Source organism: Dromaius novaehollandiae, chromosome 8, assembly GCF_036370855.1.
Source record: "Dromaius novaehollandiae isolate bDroNov1 chromosome 8, bDroNov1.hap1, whole genome shotgun sequence".
Lineage (NCBI taxonomy): Eukaryota > Metazoa > Chordata > Aves > Casuariiformes > Dromaiidae > Dromaius > Dromaius novaehollandiae.
The window spans coordinates 12,337,750-12,356,052 of record NC_088105.1 but is presented as its reverse complement, the minus strand read 5'-3'; the positions used below and the strand labels follow the sequence as shown (position 1 = coordinate 12,356,052).

The 18,303-nt window shown below is 38.2% G+C and overlaps 1 protein-coding gene across 1 annotated transcript in view; it reads left to right on the top strand.

Moving 5' to 3' along the window:
• KIFAP3 (kinesin associated protein 3) overlaps nucleotides 1-18,303 on the top strand; it is a 71,445-nt gene that overhangs the window by 10,708 nt on the left and 42,434 nt on the right. The window contains exons 7-11 of the mRNA XM_064515671.1: nucleotides 263-387; nucleotides 873-971; nucleotides 1,787-1,965; nucleotides 4,361-4,523; nucleotides 17,264-17,364. Coding sequence (XP_064371741.1) covers nucleotides 263-387; nucleotides 873-971; nucleotides 1,787-1,965; nucleotides 4,361-4,523; nucleotides 17,264-17,364 — 667 coding nt within the window. The remainder of the gene's footprint in view (nucleotides 1-262; nucleotides 388-872; nucleotides 972-1,786; nucleotides 1,966-4,360; nucleotides 4,524-17,263; nucleotides 17,365-18,303) is intronic.

Below are 18,303 nucleotides of genomic sequence, written 5' to 3'. Positions count from 1 at the left end.
ATTTTTGCTTTGTCAGCACAGTTGCAAAAAAAAGTTTGTCCTTTTAAAAGCTTGGAAAAGTATTCATCTTTTCAGGAAGTGTTATTGTGTTGAAATAATTTCCCAATAGGAAAATGTTATAAGGGGCAGAGGGTAACTACCATTTTTGTTATGACACTTCAGATGCAGTATTGGGACCTTGCTGCCCTAGACGTCAAAACAGTTTTGGGGTTGTTTGCAGTTTATTTCTTTCCTCAGATGTGTTATGTTTTCTTCCATGTAGTTTTTCTCAATTTCATGGACTAATCACACACTACAAAATTGGAGCTCTGTGTATGAATATCATAGATCATGAACTGAAGAGACATGAGCTTTGGCAGGAAGAACTTGCTAAAAAGAAGAAAGCCGATATCCTTTTGGTGTGCTGGGGCAACTTGATAGCTTCTGACTTGTCTTCATTGCTGTTGTTGAGTTATTTGATGTCTGCGTACAGCAACTTTTATGAATGCAGTAGAACTTATTAGAAAGTGCAGAATATAATTGCAGATATGAAAAAGACTGAAAGTGAGAAGTTTGTGCTGCTGAAGAGATTAACGTAAAGTAATTAAAACAATTCAAGAAAAAACTTAGTTTTATTTTATCGGTAGTATGTCGTGAACTTTTTTTAACTGACTATTAGACTCTTTTACACAAAGGACTAGTGTTGGTCTTTTTTAAATTGTGCTGTGGATTACAGGTTTAGCAAGGTTTTGCCCAGGTAGTCTCTTTCGCTTGGTTCTCCCCTAGATCTTTTTTCCGTCTGTTTTCCATTAGTGATCAGATAGCACCTCTGTGGACAATATTCGTCCAAACTGTGTAACTTTTATCTGAACTCCTTAACTCCTACTATTTACTTGATGAAGATCCTGAAAATCAAACCCTGAAAAAGGACTATGAGAAAACGTACAAGAAGTATCAAGGTCTGGTTGTCAAACAGGAACAGCTACTGAGAGGTACCAAAGCCAAAGAGCAAATCCTTTCCTTACTTGTGAGTGTGGGTAGAGAATCCTACTGGATGCTTGTTACAACTAGGAGGATTTAAATATACTGAATGTGTGAGGAATGTGGAGGAGCTTTACCAAAGAATAGGGAGATGTTCAAGTTGTTTGATGGTATGCTAACGTACCATCATGTATGCTAACAATGTATGCTAACAATTTTTAAAATGATCTGTCAGGCTTGCAGAAATAGTGAAAGAGATGACTTTACTCTCTTTTGCTAGTGATGTTGGTTTGGGGGTGAATTGGGTTTTGTTTTTACTTAACCGGAAAGTTAAAGCTTGTATCTGACTCAGACTGAATAGCTTTTAATCTGCTTATTTCAGTTTTGTCTTCAAATAGACCATTTCAATCTAACATTAAGTATGGGTGGCAAAGCACTCCTGGGAGAAGTTTTGCAAAGTTCTCCCAGGAAAAGTTTGTTTTTTCCCCTGTCTTTTTTTTGGGGGGGGGGGAAGGGGTGTTGTGTATTTTGTTTGGGGGTGGTTAGTTTTTAATGGTTCCCATTGGACTAGAAAGAAAAACTTTTAAAAAGCTTCTAGTGATCCTAAATTTTATGATCTATGTTTTTTTTGCTAAGCCAGTTTTAGAACTATAATCTTTTTAAAACTTTCTAAATGTGAATAAAAAGCACTGATAGTCAGTTTTCTTCAAAATGCTTTTGGAAGAGAGTGGAATGCTTCTGAAGGTCTTGTCTTAAATACTTTATGTATAAACTCATTTAGTATCAATGTCTTTAGTCGGTTGGTATGATTTGTCTTGACTTTTAGTTGCACTTTACTTGCTCCTAAATCTTGCTGAGGACACTCGCACTGAGCTGAAGATGAGAAACAAGAACATTGTCCATATGTTAGTGAAAGCTCTGGATCGTGACAACTTTGAGCTGCTTATCCTGGTTGTATCTTTCTTGAAGAAACTCAGCATTTTTATGGAGAACAAAAATGATATGGTAAGGCTCATAGCAGTCCACCGCAAGGTTGGAAAGGGATGCACACTCTCTAAAGACTTTGAGTGGTTGGACAGAAGAGGGAGACATCTCTGTCTCCACCCAAAATATCTATAGCCCTGGTCATTATTATTATTTTTCCTCCCCCGTTTTGTTTTTGGTGGGTGCTTGGGGGGGGAAGGGGGCTGGCACTACAAAAATGAATAAAAGAAAGAAAGGCAAAGACCAGCCGTAACATGCTGCGAAAATATCTGAAGAACTGTGCCATCCCCAAAATACCAAAATATGATACAAAGAATTTCAGATTTTGAAGTTAGCACCCCAGAGTCTTGTCATATGCACACTTAGAGGTCCCTGAGACCCTTCCCCCCAGATTAGATTCTTTTGACAATGTATTAATGTCCTTAACATGTATTAGCTTGGAAAGGGAGATATAGTTATCCATTGGCAGTCTGTTAAACTAGTCTACTTCTTCCCAAAGTCAGCTTGCTCTTCAAAAGCACCTCAGAACTGTTCCTTCATGCTGCCAATAGCTCCCATGAATTAGAGGCAGCAGTACTTTTCATAAGCTTTTGTAGGCAAAATCTCAAATATCTGAAATTGTAAGTTGTCTCCATGTGTGTGCGCCCCCCCCAAACTTCAGGATCTAGCTGAGTTTTTTGTTTAGTATGTTCCCAATGGCAATGGAACAGATAAATGCCTTCGCTTCTGTACCTAGGTATACCAGTTTGTTAATCAAAATGTTAAATTTTCCTTATCCAAGAGGTAATCTGAGACTACTGTCACACTTAGATCATTCAATGAAAAGGTTTGTGTAAATGCAATAGAATATTAATTGCATCTTTGCTACTGAAATTCTGTTACACCTCGTCTACAGTGTTTGGTGAATATGCTTGTGTATCTCCTATATTTATATGAGGATATCCTATTTCTTAAAAATAAGACATCAATCATGTGGTTTTGAGGAATATAGACTATTTATCAGGTGATTGGTTTTTGATTTAATTTATAGTTGTGCAGTGCCCTGAAGCACTTTATTAGGAAAATAAGGATTAGCTGTGCAGCCCACTGCCTGGCACACTTCTCACATTCCATTTGATTTAGCAGAAAGACAAATGAAATAATTGTGGAGTTTATTTTATTGCAGAGGGTTTGAACAGCCATGAAAAGACTTTTGAAAAGGTTTGTATGCTTTAGATTAGCTGTCTGTTAGAACACTTCTATCTGATAATAGAGATGCATACTTTTTTCTCTGAAATATTATTATGGAAGCTTACCAGTGAAGGAGATGATGTTCTGATGTTTGTATCAGAAGCAATAACACAAATTTTGAAGGCAAAATGAACGAAGACTAGTTGTGTAGTGCTTGATTCTAAGTAAAACTAAATAATCCACCTATATTTATAGCACATTCTTTCCCTTGGAATTCAAGTGCCACATTAGACTCAAAGCAGTTAAGTAGGAGTTCTTGCTATCTGATTGTTTTTGATCAAAGGTATCCAGTCAGTTATTTGAATATTACCCCATGCCATGTGGTGAGAGCTTCAGTTTCTTTTCTTAGAATTTATTCTCTGTATATTTATAATGGGAAGACTAATTACATACATGCAAAAGTTTGAAAAATACAGAGTAATTTTATGTGCTTTCTTCTGCCCAAAGAAGGTTCTGTGAGGCAGAGAATGAATGCATTCATAAGATTCAAAAGATTTGACAAATTAAAGCAGAGAAATGTTGCTTAAAAGATGATAAAAACTTTCTGAAGTCTTGCCAGTTGATCAGATGTCTTTTCTGGCTGGTAAAGAGAACATGATCTCAGGAACTGATACCACTTAGATTCCATTTTTTAATTTGAAAGCGATACATGTTTCAAGATGACTTTCATACTTTTATTAAATTAACATACAGGACAGCATGCCTTTTCTGAGAGCACATGCAAAGTTTGGTCTAGGGGTTCATTGAAATTCATAATGAAAGGTCTCAAATTCTGTCTTGGTTGGGTATCTATTTGACTTTAATGTTGGTTCCTCCAGGGTTGCTTGTGTCTAAATTTAAATGAGCTTCCTGATCCCCTCCTGCCCTCCCACCCCAATCCTGCAAGTGATGTCGTCTGACTACATTCTCACAGTATTCCAACTGTGGGTCATATTTCCAGGACAGCTAAAACGTTTGGTTCAAAACTTTTTATTCATCATTACCCGGTAACCCAATGCAGAAGACTTAAACCACAGTTTTATATGTAAGGCTGCTTCAGATGAAAATGCATTGACAGTCACTACTATGGGTGGAAATTGCACTTGTGTGTGCAAATTGTGTGAATGTATAAAACGGGGCTTTTTAAACTGAACACAAAGTTAAGTTTCAATGGATTATGGACTTGATTCTTCTTCCTGATGTACAGGTTGAAATGGATATTGTTGAAAAACTTGTGAAAATGGTACCCTGTGAACATGAAGACCTGCTGAACATCACTCTTCGACTCTTACTAAATCTCTCCTTTGATACAGGCCTGAGAAATAAAATGGTACAAGTTGGTCTGCTTCCCAAACTCACTGCGCTTCTAGGTATGTTTTCTCTTGTTCTAATGTGGACATTTCTTCAGGGCCAGTGAAGTGGGCATCACGACAGTGTGCCTAAAATTTGCTAGGTCTTTTATTTATGTATTTCCCAAAGAACTGTCTCACTATCTCCAGTCTTTCTATCATTCAAACCATCTTTCAGATGAAGATTTAGAGGGACGTCTACAATAATGAAGTTCCCAGTAGACTAGGTTCCCATTTTCTCTTAAACTGTTGAATCAGTTTTCTTGTCTTTAAAAACAACTTTGATAGCTAACTGAGAATCATTTGAGCTGACACTTAAATGATGCTTGTATTTTGGAGGAGTGCCCAGGAAAAATAGCCAGTTACCTCAGGGAATTTAGCTGATGGAGATACCAACTACCTCTTGTTGTAGAGCTGCACATACTCACTACTTCTAGTTAGTGTAGTAGTCCAGATAAAGAGGTTAGACTTGAAGCTGACAAAGTTGGGAAACTTCTAGGCAGGACTGATTTGGTTTTTTTTTTTTTTTTTTTTTTTTTTTTTTTTTTTGACTTTAAGCTTGACAGTCTGTAATTTGTGGTTAGCCCCTGTGAGTACTTCAGATACAAGTGAAATTTTTTGTTGGCTGTATGGAAGAGCTATGGACCCAGTGAGGAGTTTGGAAAAAGCACAGGGTTGTCTGATTTGCTCTTGTACACTTGAGTTTTAAAGAGGAAAGCTTTTATTGCTCCATGTGTGCTCTTTGGCTGATACTATATAGAAGCTGCTTTTGGGTAGATACACTGCATGTTTAGTAGGGTTTGGCTGTAAGAATTGCTGAGTGCTCACTTTTAAATAGGAGCTGAGAATCTTATATTGCAGGGCCCTAAGCACATAAAATGCTCTGATGCAAGACTTTGTGAAAGTTTTCTGTGATGCGTTGGGATTGAGATGTGCTGAATCCAGTGCAGCTGGTGTATCCAGATTTGATGGAACAAGTGGGATGCAGCACTGAATCTATGAGCTTTCTTTGCTAACTTTATACAGTCTTAAGATTATTTGCCTTCTCAATTTTATATTCAACCTCAACGTTACCTTATTGTTGTTTAATTTACAAGTTAGTACTATGAAAATTTGCATGGGTTTGGAAGCCTTAATTGTGTCAGTGACTAACGTAATGGCTACCTGATATATCCTGAAATGCCTCAAATCTGTTCATGCTCTCTGCCCTCAACATGTCTCCACTTCCCATCCTTCTCCAGGCTGAACTAGGAGGAAGCAGAAAATGACATTTGGAATCCCTCTTCATACTTTTTCTCTCCAGACAGTTATTTGGCAGCAAAGTAGGCTAAGAAGTTGAAGCTGGTCAGGAAATGTTTTCTCTCATTCGAGAGAAGATATTGCTAGGTAGCCTGGTTCAGCTTGAATCATAAGCTTTTTGGAGGAGGAACTTATCTTGTTTTTTTTCAGCACCCAGCACTGTGGTCCAGGACTAGGTCTAGGGCTTCACAGACAACTGATATGACTCGGATCACCAAGGTGTCCCAGCTCCCACAAATTTTCTATTTAACACTGGTGTCAGGTTAAACTCATTAGATACCCACTTTCTAATGCCTAACTCTAATCTGGAGAGGAGTATTTCTCTTCCAGTGCTATTCTCCTGGACTTAGACCTGTGCTGAAGGCTGTTCAGTTCAGTAGAATTGGCTGTTAAAATTGAAATCTGTTCCTGAAGCATCTGTTAGAATAATCTGTAGCAAATTCTACTAGTGCTTCCAGAAGTGTCGCTGCCTGTGCTTGGCTCTGCGGGCAGTTCTTCTTTCCTTGATGTGGAAGTTTTCACCTCTCTTTATTGCGTGGAGGCATGTGCTGTTTTCCCTATCTCTTCACTTTAGATTTGCTTGATACTTATTTTGCAGTGTGCCCATTAGAAAAACATAAGTAGAAGTATTATCTGTTGTTTTACCTGTTTCCTAAGCCAGCCCTGATTCACAAGAATTTTCTTGATATTGCGATTCAGATAATTCCCAAATACATAATTGTGTGTGTCCTGGCTCAGGGAAGCTTGTGACCTCAATAATAAAATAATTGTGTGCCAGATGCCCCTTTTATACAGGTTATTTGGGCATTCAACACACATTATTCAAGTCAGTACCCTTCAGCTTGTATTTGCAGGTCACCTTAAAGTGCTAACACACCTTAGCAACTGTTGACAAGTTACCATACAGCTCCTAATACCAAGAGGTCAAGCTTGTTGACTCGGTCTGCTGAAATTTAGCCTTTATGCATGCTGTGCCTTAGAGTCTTTAGCACAGGATTTGAGGTGAGTATAAATTAAGTATATTAGGTGCTTAAGAGGAGAGTTGGGATAGCAAATAAGTAATGGACAGGATTTGTCAGGCAGCAGTTTAGAACTGAGCGCTGAGGTGGCCTCCTTTGACAGTCTGCAATTTTGGAGGACGTACACCTTTCTCAAGGGATGTTTCATGGCTTGGGAGCAGGACGGACTTGATATGAAAGGTAGATTGAGGCTGGAAATTGAGGGGATGGACTGGCTTAAACTGAGCTATCAAAGGAATGGGCTAAGTATGGCATGGATATATTGGAGAACCATCCTCTTTCTTCCTCTCTTGCTTCAGGTCATTGAGGCTGCTGCTGAAAGCATGCACATGAGAAATTCTACTCAGTCTTGGTTTCCATTTTAATTATCCTTTTCTTTTTAATAGTGCCAATGCTTGCTTCCTCATGTAGCTTTGCCAGTCAACACCACTTGCTAGTTTTCGTGGCTTCTCTTCACAAGTCTGAAGTATTGTATATGACAAGATTCCTCCTGCTCCTCCCTCCAGACACCCAAGCTAATCATCTGCAGCCGATCTTTGTTATGCTCTTAATCTCAAAGAGCTGGGTGCAGCTGAGGAGAAATTTAGTTTCAGACTTACTGATCAGAAGCTGGAGGAGAGCTGTGGAGGTCTGTAAGATATAGCTTGTTGTACTCTGGTACGTCCATACACAGGCTGCTTGAAAGGGTGTGGAAAGAGACTTTGTTGATTTGTGTGACTTTGGTTCTCCTTGTAATTCTTGAGTCTACAGAGTGATCATTTTTTTTTTAAAAAAAATACACTTTCTATGTGAATGTTTTATTTGCCAGATATGTGGTTTCAGTAGACTTAGGGTGAGAATTCAGGTGAATTCACCAAGTGGTTTAAACTGGACACTTGCCCAAGATGTGGAAAACTCAGTTTCACTGCCTTCTAATCATCACCTTGGAAGAAGAGCCCAAACCAGTGTGCTGCAGAATATTTTGGAGAGGCTTGCTTCACCCTTACGCTGCTCTTATTTCACTTTGCATGGAATAACTCAAGCAATGTGGATTAGGAGAGTGACTTGCTCCAAATACATTAGAGTTTGGTTAGTGTATTTGCTTGTGGACAGTATACAGGTTGAAAGTGGGAAGTGTAGAGTTGAGTCTTAAAGCAGATGCAGATCCTTCCTTTTCCTTATGGCTGGTCTTCCACTGCTGGGCAAAAGGGGAAATGCTACCCCTATTCATAACCCTTCTCCTGGATTTGTAATGGGTTTCTACAGTAGAATGCCATGGCAGGAAACAAAAAGCATTATGTCTGCAGGGAAGAATAGGAAAAGTCACTTCTTGTTTGGACCAAATACACTTTGTTTTTCAGTTAACTGGCCAAACCAAATACAAAATTTTTAGTACAGCGCTCTTAAATACATGCACAGCTTGCGGTTCACATTCTTCTAATAAGGGTGCTCTTTTGTGCTGTGTACAAGTTTGGTTTTTTTCTTTTTTTAAATCCTTTGTGAAGCAGGACAAATAGTTCTATGTTCTCTGCTGCACACACTCCCTGCTCTTCTCACAGACCCAGCTGAGTGCTGCTGTGTGTGTGATGGGAGGCTGCAACCTCCTCTTGATGAACCCCTGTTGAGAAGGAGCTGCTGGCAGAATGAGGGTGTGGCAGGCGGTCCTGGGGTTTCTGTGTCCATCCGTGAGTTAGTCATTGCTCTGTAAAGGATATAAATGATAATGAATGGTGTGAAAACTTTCAGAGGGAACGATGTTGATGCTTGAGGGACAAGAGGAGTAGGGAGGACTTTTTTCTCTTCAACAAGTATCTCTGGATGCATGCAGGGAGCAAAACTGTGGTATGTGGATTCATTCCTTTGAGCTGCTGGACAGTTAGGTATAGTGAAGATGTAATGTCTTGAAAAACTGTTCTTTTTTTCATTCACTTCCTGGTGCAAACTATGTTTAAAGAGTGAAGAACCCAGGATGCTTGGAAGTCAGTCCATCCGTATCCTCCTCCCCCTCCTCCCCCAGCAAAGTGTCTCAACTTAGTTGCTTGAAATCACTACCTGCTTATGAAAATCAAGGTCTGATTGAACATAGGTATTAATGACCTGGAAAATGGGTGTGTTGCTAAACAGTACCGGTTACAAATCTAGCCCAAAGTGGGAGGAGAGTGCAGCAGGGTTGTGCATGTGCCTGTGCAAGTGTTACACAGTGTCATGGTGTTCATCTCAAAACAAGAGGTGATGAACATCTTGGGCTAGGCTTTTAAGTACAAATTGCTGTGACTAAAAGAAAACTGGCTTTGTGGGTTTGTATTTCCCTTTAGCCAAGCAGATGAGTTTGTTATACAGAAGTCTGAAATACAATGTGATCAGTCCCAAATAGCAACAGTATAGTTTTTTCAGTTACAGTATATACCGAGCCTATATTCTTTCATGAATGTGAGCATGCTGATTTGAATGCCTTCGTTTCTTGGTGCTCCAAGACTTCATATCAGCATACCAAGGAGTGTCTACTTCATCTTATGTAGAAGTTTTAAGGGTTGTGCCATAGTTTGCTTACTCCACAATGGGTCAAACTTTTCTTTTATGAGTTCTTTGTCTGAGTTGGAGGTGGCCAGAGCAGGGAGTGACTTTAACTGTCCTTGATTTAGTCTTCACCAAAAAGTCCATCTTCACTGGATTCATTGATATGATTTCTGTGAGTATTTGTATTATCTAAAATCCTTTCTGGAAACTCCTGTAATTCCTCTGATATTTTTCCATTCTTTATAAGTTTTTTTGCAATTCTTTGATTGCTCATTAAACCGAACAGTTGTAGGCTGGGTTTTTAAACAATCAAGTCTTGATATGGTATGCAGCCGAGCTGGATTGAACATTGACTGCTGTTTAAAAACCCAAGTAGTAGTTTGCTCTCTAATTAACGGCGCACTGTGGGTTTTTAATGTCTGTTCCTTTTATGAAAGTTTCTTTTAAGAAGGCTTAAAGTAGATGTGTTCTCTTTATGAGTTCACTTGGCCTTTTCGTAATGAACTTATTATGGAGCTTCACACATCTGTTGGAAAATGGAGCTTCTTATAGGCTACTGCAGTGTTTTTTCCAACTTTAATAAGCCTCATTTATCCTATAAAGAAACGTACATTTTCTTACCTGATCAAGTGAGCAAACAATAGGGGTCAGATGTGGCAAAGACCCTAACAAAAAGCACATGTCCAGCCATCAGGGTGAGGTAAAGTCATATCAGGATTGCTTGAAGTTATTAATGGCAGTAAAATTTATGCTTCCTCCTGTTTCCCCAATTAAATTGAGAAAACTTTTTTTTTTCCTGAGGTGGCTCTGCAGCAGCTGGTTCTAATACTTGTTGTGTGAATATTGCCTGGGGTGTCTCCATTCCTTTATAGTAGAAGCTGGCTGAAGCACATTAAGTAACAGTTCAACTGCAGGGACCAGTCTGTTGGAAAGCAGTAATTATTAAGGGATTTATTTTAATGGTAGGTTTTTTATCATTTGTGGTGAGCGTGGCCAAGGGATCTTTTTTGTTTTACCAAAAAAAAAAGAAAACCCTGGAAGTTCAACCTCTAAATCTCTCTTAGATGTCTAAATAAACAGTTTTGCTTTCAATGGTGCTGAGGACCTAGCATGTCCTACCGACTTTAGCAGAACGTTAGGTACTCGGCATGTCTTAGAATCAAGCAGTTATTTACGTACTTTAACTATGGATTCAGTCAGCAAACTTTAGTATTGTTAAAGAAAAACTGGCTTCTGATGTCGGGGAATACAAAATTCAAGGTAGAAAAGATACAGTATCATTAATACTGTGTTTGAAGCAGAAATAAGATCCCTAGAGAGTGTTTTTTAGGGCAAAAGCCTTCACCTGCTGCATGCCAAATGTGAGTTGTCAGGAAAAAGTAACTGAAATTTGTAACATCATAATCTTTATATTTGCTTGAAAGTTTTTGAAGTCTATTATCTAATACTTTGCTGATTTCTTTAGTTTCTAACTGTCAAAAGTTAGAAGCAAAGTGGTTTTTTTGGTTTTGTAGTTGTTACAAATAGATCTTTGCTAATCTGAATATTTGGACTATGTGACTGTTCAGATGAGCGGAAGCTTATTGCTGCAGTGTGCTGCTCACAAGTGCATGTATGTATTTAGCTATATTATTAGCTTTTTTTAACTGAGGAGGATAATGTTGGCATAAGACAAAAGAAGCAGTGAATGTTGTGTGTTGACTGAAAACAGAAATGCTTAAGGTAGCAGCAAGGACAGGAGTGGTAGAGATGGCAGCAATTTAGAGTTGAGGGAGCTGAGTTGTCGGAAGCTCCCTGATCTGATGAGCAGGAAGGATCCCACAAGCCAATATTTCTCGTGTGGCCCTACAGTATGTTAATTACTACATAATGAAATAATGAAATGAATTCTTTTAATTGTTTCTTTGCACATTGCAGGAGCAAATTAATACTTATCAGTAGAATGTAAATCTGGTCAGCTATGTGAAGTGTTGACATCTTAAAGCTTTACGGGGCATAACTTGGATGCCTAAAGCATGACAGGACAGAAACAACCAACTCCAGTTTCTCAGAAAGCCCCCATAAGAAAGGGATGAGGCACTTATCTTCCTAATCGGTGGCAAAATCTTTCTAAAGCCTGGATGAGGGCCAAGGTTGGAGGGGGAGAGAAGCACCTTTCCTGGACCCTTTGTGAAGCCTGTAGGTAAAGGGGAGGTCTCAAAGGATCATCTGGAAGAATTTTGCAGATGTAGCAGTCACATAGATCTCAAAGTTCTTATAAGTTCAGACATAAGAGAGAAGGCTCCAGTTCACTTGCTGTTTTGAAAACAGGGAAGTATCTTAACTCAGAAGAGCTGTGTTTCTGCTACTTTTCTTAGAGTTCCTCAGATTATCTTCTCCAGTGCAGGATCCCATCCGCAGGTGTCCCTATACCTGCAGCTGGTAAGGTGAAAAGTCTTTTGTAGGTTGATAGTATTATCTTCAAACCCTTTGAGCTTAGGGGAAAAGAGAGATTCCCACCATTTAAATTCTACTTCTAGAAACAGTTTGTTTCTTTGGTCTCAGACATACAGATGCTTTGCAGGATGGGAGCACAGCTTTACGTATCTGAATAAAACAGAGCTATTTGTTTGTACCGCAAGGGTCTCAGATGTCTTTTTTTGTAACCTTCCTCCTCTTTGGAAAAACTACCAGATCTGAGAGAAACCCTTATAGATCATCAGTGAATGAGCTTTTACATAATAAAACTGTAATGTTTCCGGGATAAGAAGAATACAATTGAATTATTTACCTTTCTGCCAAGACTTTGCTTGTAAGAGAGCTTGCTGGTGTTTGCATAGGGAATGGTATGTCTTGAATAGTACAGAATTGTAAATTCTCTTTATCTGGGAGACACAAAAGCTCTACCAATATGTAACTCCACTTTTTGGACTTAACAAATTTGAACATTGGCTCTGTGCTTCAGAAACTTGCACTGAAAATGGAATAAGCAAACACTAAACTATAACACTAAATAAAAACTAAACACAATTTTTTTTTTGCAGTGTGGCAAGTGATCCCTTTCTCAAAGTGGAAGGTAGCATCCTTCATTGTGGTGTGTTTTTTTGCTTTGTTTTCCTTTGAGCAAGAATATCTCGAAATATTGTAGCTGCACCATCTATTTGGAACTGAGGCTCCTCTGCTGAGGAGCTCTTCTCGTGCACCATGAGAGCCAGGAGCACAGAATACCTCCAGCTACTTCTGTTCTCATTGAGCTTCAAACAGGTAGACTTGTCTGGACTAAAAATAGCCTCCAAGTCAGAATATCATAATTGGAGTAATTGACATGGTTTAACGAAATATAGTGCAGATATGGCAAGATGTATGTGCTTCCATAAATCTACGTTTAATCGTATAGCATTTAATCTACATAGCTTGCTGGAAGCTTTGCATGGAGTTTTTTTCCACCTACTTTGGAAGTGGGTTTTTTACTTAGTTTGTAAATGAAGAACCTCTTCTAATTTTCAGTTTCTTTTAATAATGGTAGGGTTTTTTGTTTAATTTTTTTAATTTATCTCTTGCTTTGCTTCTCGGTCATAGCCTAAACCAAAAACTTTCTTTTGTGGAGAAAGGAGAAGAGAAGTAGCTTTATCTTCTTCAGGAATAATCCTGTTACCTCCTGCTTTGTCTCTACCCTGAACTTATTACCATTTTCTCTCCTGATTTGGTTAGTATGGGTATTAAAACCCAATAATTTTCCAGTTTGTGTGAATTCAAATCAGTTCAAGCATGATGGACTATAGGACATTCTAAATAACAAGAATGTGGTTCTTCTGTAGAAAGAGCGCTCCTCAAGAAAGGACATAATACCTAAATTTAGCCAGTATATAGTCTACCCAGTGGTTCCGCCTAGTCTCCTTTTATAGGTAGCAATGATGCAGTAAGGTGTTTATTGTGTGTTTTCCTGTCTGTCTTGTATAGAGTTCAAGACAAAGAAATTGAGTCTGGAGCTCCAGATGTGCAACTTCCTTTTTGTCTATATCTGTAACTTCAACATTGAATAACTCAGCCTAATTTAGTCATTTATTAGTCCTTTGGCTTAGAAAATATCATTATAGTTCCTTCTTTGTTTCCTAGGAAAAAATACATGTCCATGTTTAAGATGTGACATGTGCTTAGTTCCTTAAATTCAGATTTCTCAATTTTTTTCTTCAAAGTCATGCTCATAGTAGGCAGCCAGTTTCAAACACAATAAAGGTGGCACAGTAATGGTTATTAGTCTATAATTAATAACACAGTGTATTATTTACATAGTCTAGTCTCTTTGGGTATGAGCAGATTTGCAAATTCTTTCGGGTTCTCTTGATAAAATAAACTGACATATCCAATATGATTTATATTTACATATGTAAATCAAACCAATATGTGTCTAAACCACACATGGAGTAACTTAGTCCAACTCTTTCAGAGTTGGTTACCAGAAATAATATGGGATGGAATAAAGCTGAGATAACTTTCTATTGCTTTTTTCACAAGAACGTTACTAATTACGATACGCATGAATAAACTCTTCTTGGTTTCAGTGTAAATAAAGTTTCCTGACAGCAGTGTGAGACAGTGTATAGAGATGATATTCAGTTTGTGACATTCTTATCCCTCTAGATTTCTTATAATTTGCCTAATTCTGCAGCAGATTTGACTTAAACTTTGATACTCTTTTCTTGAAACTGAAATACAGATTCACTCTGCCATAACAGCTATTTACCTTCATTTGAGTTCTGTTTTTGATGCAGGGCAGTTAATGTTTTGCATGTGGGTTGGATAGGGTGTATTTCATATCTAGTGCGGAGACACTGGTGATTCCATTAGAAATGATGTCTACATGAATTACTGATACTGTTCCGTTTGGATAATGTAGCCCATAATTTATATTCTCATTGTTGTTTCAGCATTTGGAAGCTGAATGCTGCTGCTGAAACTTAAATTGGCATTTCAGTTCTGCAACTTTAGGAATCCTCCCTTGTTATCACGAAGGTGACAGAGGCTCTTTCACTTTAAGCTTGCAGTCTCAACTAGGACTAGATCTTGTGATCAAGAAACTGTTTTTCCTTAGTTTCTGTTACTAGGATCATTCAATCCTTAACCTTAGCAACATCTAGGCAAGTAATTAAGGCTTTGGTCCACAGAACTGGCACATGGCTGCTTATTAATGTTCAAAGGCTAAAAATCTGAAGCCATTTTGAACTCGGAACCCATCATGTATTTATTTCCCTCTCTAATTTGCAGAAAACTAGTTGTGAAAACAGCCCGAGGGACCTGATATTTTTCCATCCCAGCTGCTCCAGCTGAACTACAGCTGCAAAAAAAAAAAAAAAAACTAAGTATTGTTTCTATAAACTGTTGAGTGTATTTTATAACACAATAATTCCCACAAAATCAGTAACTGCAGTTAATGACTGGTTTGTTAAGGCATTAACTGCACTCAGCTGGGAATGACCAATTTCTTTGGAATGGTTGTATAAGTAGTAAGGATAATTCAGTAACACTTTCAAATAATTATTTGGTTAATTAATGGTAAATTCTTGTGGAAATCCTATCAAAGTACTTGTGACCCCCACATTTAATATCCAATGAGTTCATTATGATTCATGTTTTATTGCCATAAATACCAGAAGAATCCATAATGACTAGACCATTATTTTCCAGGGCTGCCCTTACCGCTTTAGGCGATTTGGCTATTCCACCTTGAGTCATAAAATGCTTGATGCTCAAAACTACCAGCATTTGTAGGCCACAACTTTCTGGCACCCCACCGAAACTTTGGTGATTTTTATGAACACGTTTGGCAGAAATCTTTTTTTCTTTTTCTTTCCCCCCCCCCCCCCTTGCTTTTACAGTTGGGGGAATAATTGATGCCTTCTGTACCAAGTCATAAGGAAGTCTTTTCTGCAGTGCCTGCTTTTTCATGGGCATCTTTCAGTAGTAGTCAAAACTAGCAGAGAAGGTATCACTCCCATGTTTTGAAAAGCTGTTCTTTGGCCAGGTACTGGGCGAGGTTTGAACTTTTTACAGCCAAGTCTCCAAACAATGATTGACTTAAGGATTTATTCATTAGCTTTCAGATAAGTAAAAAATACAAAAAAGATCAACTTAGTGCTGGCACATTCAGGTAATAGTCAATAGCTGCCAGTTATATTTTTTGGGAGTGAAGTCCCTATGTAAGATGGCACTTGGCTTGTCAGTGAATTTTTCAGTCTCTCACTTCTTACCCTTATATACAGGGTCTGCTCAGTGTGCAAGAATAATGCTGAGTGTGTTAAGCGTTGGAGCAGTCTTAAATTTGAGTCTTAATGCTTGCGTCTTAAATTGAGGCATGGAAAGAAGTGCGAAGAGCAGAGTAAACAGCTTTTTTTCCTAGCCCAATGAAATTTGAGGGCATAGTTTATTTTAAAAATTTTTTTATATTTGCTTAGGAGAAGCCTTTAGCTATATGCGTAGCAAATTTTTTTCATGTAATAGTTGGTTTTGTAATGTCACTACAAATGAATGTGTCAGTAATGTGACTCTTCACAAGAGAAGCACAAAAGATAAACATTTCATTATGCTTGCTTAAAACAATTTGTGTCATTTTGGCAAATATGGTAGAGTCTGTGCTTTTATTTTAATTGTAGCCACAGTAGCTTTCAAAGTTGAATATTAGCCTTCTCCCAGCTGTTAGGTGTGTGGAAGGTTGTGATTTAATCAGGTTTTTCATACAGGTAATATTCAGATCCACTAGGATCTGAAAGGTCAGATACTTTTTGGGGCTTGGCATGGGAAAGAATGTTTCACTGTTGTTTTGGCAAATGCTGACTTGAAATGGCGACTGCCAAAAGTTTCATGTTTTTTTTTTTCTGGTTATTGAATTTTGAAAGAAGATGCAAGTGTGTTTTCTCAGGATGAATTTCCTTTAAGCAGCAAGGATATGGTACCTTTCAGTTCCCAATGATGTATTTGCCTGGAGTGGTTGCTTCTTGAAATCTTGATGCTTTGCAGAGGTGTTGAACAGCTAATATTCAGCTTAGCTTAAATAAAAGTGGGAAGTAGGATATTTCTGATCAGGTGTATGAGAACTGTGAATAAATTGAATGGTGATCTTGTTACGTCCTGGTCTAACTAATATAGATGTTCAGATGAGCATGCTATCCCATATAGTAGTGTAGGGCTAGAAGAGGATAGCTCAAGAGAATGTTCAGTTCACGTTTCAGCAGTGAGCCAGGATCAAACGCGTCCCAGTTGTTGCTAACAAACATTTGTCTAGGCTGTTTTTGTAGACCCTTTCAGTTAAATACTTTACAGCCTACTTGCATTTACTGTGCCAAGTTTTCTTGAATCTTTGTCTCTTTGATATGTATCCATTAATATGAAAGCATACTATTGTCTTTGAAATGTGTGGAAAAACTCTTATTTTTCCTAAACTAATGGTGCTTTTTTTGCATGTATGTGAATGGCATGGAATTTCTTCTACAACGCTTTTTACAACAGTAGTTCTTAGGGTTTTTTTTCTTTTTTCTTCTCTGGCATTGGTGGCTTCTCTAGAACTTCACTTTAGCTTTTGAGACAAGCTTGTTGCTTCAACAGGAAAGTCTACATCTAAATCAACATTGCATTTGCTATTTAATTTCCTACCTGGAAGTCAGCAAAGATTTTCTCTGGATGGGCTGTCAGTATTAAGTGTTCCTTTCAGAAAATATATTCCTTGCAAAGTGGTGATAAGGAAGTATTTTCAGGTGCTGGGAAGAGGGTAGTAGTCAGCATTGCCTTTGTTTCCTCTTTGCACAAATACGTTGTTCATTTGGCTATGCCAGGTAAAACCCTTTCATTAATGTTGCATTCTTGTTTTAAACTTTCCATTCCCTAACTAGGATTTTTGTGCTTTTCGTTCTCCCCTTGCTGTTCAATACCCAAAATATCAGGCTTATGTTGAAACGGATTTTCTTTTCCTTACAGCAAATGAGAACTACAAACAAGTAGCAATGTGTATTCTGTATCACATAAGCATGGATGATCGCTTTAAATCAATGTTTGCATACACAGACTGTATCCCACAGGTACGTACTTTTCTATATGATGCAGTGGTAAGATGCATCCTCCCACAAATGTGCATGTCTTCCTTCTTCATAGCATAGCTCACACTGACACCCACAGGTGAAAGTGTGAACAGCCATGCTGCTGCTGAGTCAATAGTGAGCTGCCTATTAATAGGGCAGTTTGACTATTCTTGCTGTCTTTTAACAGTCCTACAAAAAAGGTAGGTGACAGATATTCTTTGTCAGTACTCCTAACCGGTGAACTGCATCAGTGAGTTGGTAAAAATGCAGGTGACCTGATGAATCCCTACAGAAGATTGGGAATGCTAAAGAGAGATTAAAATGTGTGCCCAGTAGGTCCTTAGGGAGCCCTGTGGAAAGTATTTCCTTTATTGTTTTAGGAGGCATTCTTTTCTGATCCCATTGGGTATCAAAATTTCAACGTCTCCAGTATTACAGGATATGAGCTGGAAACCAGCCAAGCAGTGTTACATTGCTACATGACAACTCCTTTTTCTAACTGCAGGCACGCACAATAGGGGAGACGTGAAGACTCTGTAGAAGGCAATGAAATACTCTTCACTGATCTTTCAGGCGGCAATTTGTCTCGTAACTCTTTGTCTCTAGTCATAGACTTTGACCCAAGCACAGGAACAACTTCCTGGAGATTTTTTTGTTGTTTGGGAGTAGTTTTGTTTGTTTTTAAACAAACACTAAATTCTCTCTTATCAAGCTTTTTCTCAGTCCTGATTAGGCTGGAGTTGAGAAAGTCTGTGTTGCATAAGTGTAAAAAGCTCTCCGGTAGCTTTTTCGGAATTTCACCGTGGTATCTTTTTTCTTGCCAAACATGTTTTTAACATCAAATACATTCAGAATGGGAAGTTGCCATGGAAAGTTTTCAGAATGTTTCTAGTCGTTATTTCATGACAAAAATTTTAGTGTTTTTCCAAATACAGGAGG